This window comes from Papilio xuthus, unplaced genomic scaffold (assembly GCF_000836235.2).
Source record: "Papilio xuthus unplaced genomic scaffold, Pxut_1.1 DF826115.1, whole genome shotgun sequence".
Lineage (NCBI taxonomy): Eukaryota > Metazoa > Arthropoda > Insecta > Lepidoptera > Papilionidae > Papilio > Papilio xuthus.
This window is the reverse complement of record NW_013532534.1, coordinates 5,865,603-5,872,456: the sequence shown is the minus strand read 5'-3', so window position 1 is coordinate 5,872,456 and position 6,854 is coordinate 5,865,603. Positions and strand designations below refer to the sequence as shown.

The 6,854-nt window shown below is 33.7% G+C and overlaps 1 protein-coding gene across 1 annotated transcript; it reads right to left on the bottom strand.

Moving 5' to 3' along the window:
* Positions 1 to 298: 298 nt before the first annotated feature.
* On the bottom strand, positions 299 to 5,454 carry LOC106123349 (uncharacterized). The gene is given in 4 exon segments (NM_001312138.1): positions 299 to 1,729; positions 1,839 to 1,981; positions 2,782 to 2,988; positions 5,319 to 5,454. Coding segments are annotated over 4 exon segments (528 nt in total). The 5' UTR covers positions 5,406 to 5,454; the 3' UTR covers positions 299 to 1,638.
* Between the last annotated feature and the right edge of the window lie 1,400 nt (positions 5,455 to 6,854).

Sequence of the window (6,854 nt, the reverse complement as noted above, 5' to 3'; positions counted from 1 at the left end):
CTCATATTATTTTATAAAAGTTAATCTTACTAATATTATAAATGCGAATGTTTGGATTGATGAACGGATGGATGAATTACAAGGTACATATCTCTAGAACAGCCGAAATTCGGTACAAAAGTAAAACATAGTCTGGAAGAACAAATAGGCTTCAAATTAAGTTTTTTTTTAATTTCGCGCGCCGAGTCGCAAGCAACACCTAGTTTTTTATATATGATATTTTAATAATTATAATAATTGCTGCAGAACTGACTTTTAGAAATAAAATATCATTAATTATAGTTTTGATTTTTTATTAAATAAAAATATTTATTTTATTTTTATTTCTGAATGGAGACTATTTAATTTCTATTTCGCATTTAATTTTATGGTGACATTTATTACTTTAAAAAATATGTTTTACAATAATATATATGCATTATTTTATTCAGTTTATAAATAATTATTTTAATATAAAAACATACGTTAAAATTAATAAAATGAAAGCGACAACAAAATTAAATTAAATTTAATTTTTTTGTAAAATAAATTTTACGAAATTATTTTGTTTAATAAAAACATAATAATAATTTCTCTCATATAAAAAAATGTTTTGTATTTTGTACGATTGTTTATTGTCTGTCTATATAAAAAACATTTTCTTATTTTTAACTAAATTATTTGCCATCCAAATTTACGACGGCCATACATACATTGATGTTGAATGAATCTTGCAACGGAATAATTTCAAATATTTACAGTAACGGTAATGGAAATATATTTATCGTGATTAAATGTAAAAAGTAGCTTAATAATAAAATGAGTAGTGAATAAAGATGAATTTAAATAATGAAATAATGAAACAATAATAAGAGCACATAATTTACAATAAGATCTTTTATGAAATGGATCAATGACTATTGTTCCACTGATTTTATAGGTACTAATATTTTTTTCTTTTTAATTTCTGAATGGCTTGCAATAGTATGTAACTGAAGGCCAGTTACATACTACTGAAATTTTTCTTTTTTATATCAAGAATTGAGACGACTTGAAAACCTCCTAAGAGCGTCGGAGGTTCAGGGTCAAGCACTTGACTTGCAATCTGCAGGTCCTGGGTTCGTATCCCGCCATGTACCAATATGTTTTTCGATTTCCGATTTACATATGTACATTTATCCGACGTTCTTACGGTGAAGGAAAACATCGTGATGCAACCTGCACATATTTGAGAAGAAATTCAAAGATATGTGTGAAGTCAACCCGCACTTGGCCAGCGTGGTTGACTATGTCCTAATCACCCTTAACTTAGGGTAGGCTCCGAGGCCCTCAGTGGGGACGTATAGTGAGTTGACGATGATGATGATGATGAGTACCTCCTTCTTTTAGAAGTCGATTAATAATAGCAGCTACTTGGATAAGGAATAAACAATATCATTTTATAAATTGATTACTATACAAATTTTTAGTTTTTAATAATTTATTGTTAATATTGAAATCTGTGCTCTTATTAACGTTACGATTAAAATTCATGAGTAATTATTCAATAGGTGGTCTCTTTTTAACTTTTGCAATAACGACCCATGCAATGAAAAGAGTTACATCTATCAAGGAAAGAGATGTGATTCTGTTCACCGGATGAGACAATTTGATGTTTGTTTAGTCATGTTTGTAATAAACTCCGTGTTCCGCCACCTCCTCTGGTTTTGGTTTTGGTACGTAAGGGTTCTTCAATGGATCTGCGTTTAATCTGAAACATTTCAAAATTTTTATTTTAATTTTGAGTGTTTTATTCACTGACGTAATCAGTCCACAGTCTCCCTTCAAGCTTCTGCTTAAGTTGTTTCGAGGTAACTTACTTATAGTGTTCAATAGCCTGTGAACAGTCAACATTGTACCACCAGTCACAAGCAAACTTAGTCTGGTCGAAGAGAGTTCCGTTTGTGCAGAGGAAAGCAGCACCTTGGTGTCCCTCACGACCGTCATGGCATACGTGGTACGCCTAGAATGAAAACAGTTTATTTATAGTAGGGAGTACACATGTAAGCGGATAGTTTCGCTAGAATAGCGACGTGACCGCGGCTCACAGACTTCTCCGAGTTACCTTCGTTGTATATAAGCAGAAGGGAGGTGATATGAGGATATTTCCCCTTTCTATAATTTCTCTCCCCTGCCTGTTCGATAAATGAGATGGATAAAAATTCAACTAAATCAAAATTCACGTTTTGTTTACACTTTAAAACACTTTAAATCGTTTTAAATAAAGCATTGAAATTAAATAATTTCTAATTTGATTAAATTTATGTGTAAGTGGGGACCTTAAAGAGAATCCATTGCGAGAAACGTTTGGTTTGAAAATTAACAAATTGTATTTAAATAAAGCCCTCCAAGTTGTAATTTAAGATTATCAAGCTGTAATAAACTGTAGGTAAGTCACGCCTCAAGTGAAATTACTTTAACTTATTCAATTTAAAATTACTCACGGCCCGTTGAAATTAAGGGAACTCGAGTATTTTACATTAATATATTTATTTCTAAACAAATAAGCGTAGTTATTCGTTTATTTTACAGAGTATTATTTAGGAAATTGGGTTAAAACTTCAAATTAAACGTAAATATGATTTTGGTGTTTACGGAAGTGTGAGTTGGCTACTTAACTTACTAATGTTATAAATACCAACATTTGTATGGATGGATGTTTGTACGATATCTCCAGTGCAGCTGCATGGAGCTCGTTGAAATTTGTCAAAGAAAACATAGTCTGGTAGAACACATAGATAAATTTTGTTTGTTCCTCTTTACCTGGCATCCAGTTTCGACATTAGCGTACATGCCCGGGTGTACAGGCACGTGGGCACATGAGAACCTGGTGTCTGGTACTTGGTGGTAGATAGGATAGTCGACGCCAGGCACGCCGGGCACGTTGCGTAAATCCTGAGGCTTTTCGTGTTCCCGCAGCGGTTTGCGGTACACCGCCTGCTCGTACTTAACTGGATATGTGTCGTAGTTCTGCAAATATAGATTTGACGGTAAACTTCGTTCGCTTTATTATTGTTGCGTGATGTGATAACGCGCATGTAGAAATTAATTTATATTTATGCTATTTTTGCTAACGCTAGATGGGGTTGCTATGTGGATATAATTAGTTAACTTTAATTTTTTTCTGAGAATTTAAAAAATAATTTCAATACTTCGTGTACTAAATTCCATAATGAACTGTTAGATTCTTAAGGTAAAAGAGTAAGAAAAAAAAATTTACGTGATCACATAGATGTCGAATGTTTTTATTCGTGTTTAACACGTTAAACGCCGCTCCGGTTACCGGTGACCCGATCCCTGCCTGCATTAAGCGCCGCGTACGGCACGTGTGACCTCATGAAGTTTTTGTATAATATCTGCGGAACCCAGCTTCTGATCCAACCCTAAACTAGATTTATTTTGATGATTCGACATTACGAATCTATTTGCAGCAAAAAGTTTTTAGTGATTTTTTCTATTTCTACTGTGGCGTTTAACGTGTTAAATAATGAGGTTCAATAATAAGAAAAAAATGTTATTATTAAATGTGTATATCGGTTCTATATGTAATTATCGTGCAGTATTTGCCGTATGTATGTCAAGCAGATTATGGAAAAAAGATACGGAGAGCGAAAGTAGAATGTGGTCGACCTTGACTCAGTTCCACTTTCTCCGCGATTGTACATACGATGTTTTCGTTACGGAAGTACAGTTGCGAAGAAAATTGTTTTAATTTATGCATAGCAATTTGCTAATAATTCATTTAATTTAGAGTCGATTTTATTGTTAAAATATTTTGTTCACTTTTGTTTTAAAGGTTAGTTGGCCTTTTTATAGATTGAATTTCGATTTCAGTAAAATGTGAAAGGCATACAAATGTTACTACGTGAACGATAAAAGGTAATTTCGATTAAATGTGTTAACCGTACCCTAGATTTACGAGCTAGATACCCAAAGGCTTAGTACTTTTGAGTGACCGAGTGAGAGGGGGCAACCGCCTTGTCATGGCCGCCCGGCGTTTGCGCAGTCTCGAAAGTTCCGCACCAAGTAATGAGCTTGGGGTTTCTTAATCGACGGATCAGATGGCAGAATGTTTCTGAACCAGTATCCTAGCGTGACGCAACGTTTACAATCAAATTTTATCGCTTTAGAAGTTTGGTATTATGAAACAGGTCGTATAAATAATTTTGCAACACTGACCATTTTGTAACGATGTGTACAATTTTGACTTATTGTCAGTTTATTATTGGACGAGGGTTTTTATTTTTTTAAATTTGTTTTTTGAATAAAACAAAGTATTATAAAACTTTTTGGTTTAATATTAGCAATGACCGGAAGAGATTCGCACACAAATGACTCGTGATCTGAAAATTATGAACCGGGTTTTCTGAAGTTTTGACATAATTGGACGTTTAGGCGAAAGTTATTGCATTAAAAGTGAGAGTCGTTTGCGACCTTAAAATATCTAGTAGCAATAACTCGCCGCCTCATAAGGGAACACTAACTTTCGCAATTTTCCTTCCTTCGAGTTTCCCTTGAGCCCCTCAAAGGCGAATTACTGTTGGTTAAATTTACTTTCATTCTCGTCGGCTGGTGGAGTTCTGCTTTTTAGTTTTATTTCTTTGATCAACGCTCCTTAAAGTGGAAATTGTTTGAAAACTCCACGGCGCCGCCAAATTGGTATTCAGTTGTAATCTCGCAAATTCGCACCTTGGACGGGATGCTTCTTTTTCCACCTTTTTTTCTCGTCTTTATAAAGTGTGTCGTTTCATCTGTTAAGTAAAGTTCTTATTCTGTATACCTTCATATATTTTTGTACAGTCAGCAAAAAAATGCCTTTTTTGGTTTCTATCCAAGATTATGTTAATAACTTATTAAGCGAAGAAAGAGTACGCTGATAATTTCTATTTTTTTAAAGAGACATTGTTAAATTTATCTGTAAAAATTCCCTCCACATTGGTTCCAAGGAACCTCTTATGAAAGGAAAGAAATAAAATATCTGGAATTGCACTTTTCCCCTCGATACATTCCCCAGCGTAAGCGTAAGAAGATAAAAAAGGGTCATTGCGTTATCGGAATGAAAAAAATTGCGAACGTTAAACAAGAATTGCTTTTTGCTAGTTTGATATACCTAACCACGAACGATTTAAAAAAAAGAACTGTTGGCGAATTACACTATCTCTCGGTGACATACGCGATAAGTTTTAATAGATTTTGTTTTTAATTTCACGCTGACGAATTTGCGGGCAACTTAAGACATAGTTAAATATTCAAATAATAAAAAATATGTAAGTAAATATGTTGAGAAAGCAAAAGCTTACTTGTAAATACGCGGCATCGGAAACCAAACCACAGAGTAATGCACCCGTCAGAGCGCGCAGCACCGCCTTGCCCATATCCCCGCACATGTTGATATTAGTCTGTATTCACTGTTCAAATGTAACACTACACAGCGCCAGTGGTCAAATGATACTGTACACGACTACCATAAATGACTCCCCACTAATATGGATTTAACTTTAGGTGGTAGGGAAAGGTAAAGTGGTCACTATTAGGGTAATTTTATTATCGTGTTATTGGTGAGTGAATGACACATTGCGAGTTTACGTTGATTGTCGACTATTGCCTTTTTTCTAGTAGCTTCTAAAAATATTTCTTACTAATCTTACTAGCTTACTAATATATTTTCAGGACTGCTCTACGGATCTCGGTGAAATTTACCATAGATGTAGAAAATAGTGTAGAAAAACACTTAGGCTACTAATTAATTTGTTCTTCATTCCGTGACGACAAAGTGATAGGCAAAAGTTTCCTGTTAAATCAAAATCCAGTTGGTATAAATATTTATTCATCAAAGTCAATGAACTAAGAAAACATTCGTGTAGTCTTGTATTAGAAATCTTGTTTAATACGTGATGGCATTCGACTTAAGGATCTTGGAACAAAAAACTAGAGTATTGACTTTTTTATTGAGATGTATCATCTCTTCTTGTAATCTACATTCGTTGTTTTTTTTTTAAATCAACTTCCGTAGTATTAACTGCGAAAACCTATTTATATATTTTAAAAACTTCAACTTCTCTCTACATACGTCGCCATTACATAGTTTCATTATCTATTTTATCGTACAAGCCGATAATAAAATACGTTAAATAAGCAATGAAGTATAAGAACGTAGAAAAAACTATAATAACCGTAATACGTTATTACGCCACTTATTACATGGACGCGTTGGTGTTAGTTAATAACGCAACGCTTTCTGTTTTCACGGTTTGTTAGCTACCGGTTGTGGCCCGGCTGCATATCCTCGGACATTTGTATGAGCCATCCGGCGTGGATTTCACAAAGTTAGATGCAGTGCAAATTGTAACTAGGTATAAGTTTACTGGTGTTTTAAATTACTGTCTGCCCTGTTTTATATCTTTGAAATTTATGACAAATCTTTTAGTTTTTACTCTGTTAAGAATAATACGGGCGTTAATCAATTTGCACGTACTATTAAACGATTTAGTTCGCTCTATAATATTACTATCTTACTAATATTATGAATTCGAAGATTTAGATGTATGGATGGATGTTTATTAGAAGGTATCTCCACAGCTTCTTATCGGATCTGGTTGAACTTTGGCATAGATGTAGAACATAGTCTGGAAGAACATATAGGCAACTAATTAGGTTTTTATTTAAATCCGCGTGAACGGAGTCGCGGGCGACAGTTAGTAATAAATATATACTTAATTCCAATAATCAACAGACTACAATGAGGTATGTTGTTATGAAACACTAAAAAGATTTATTTAAAATTCCCGTCTTCCAATGTTTCTCTAATCTAATGTATCTTTCACTACCATAACTAG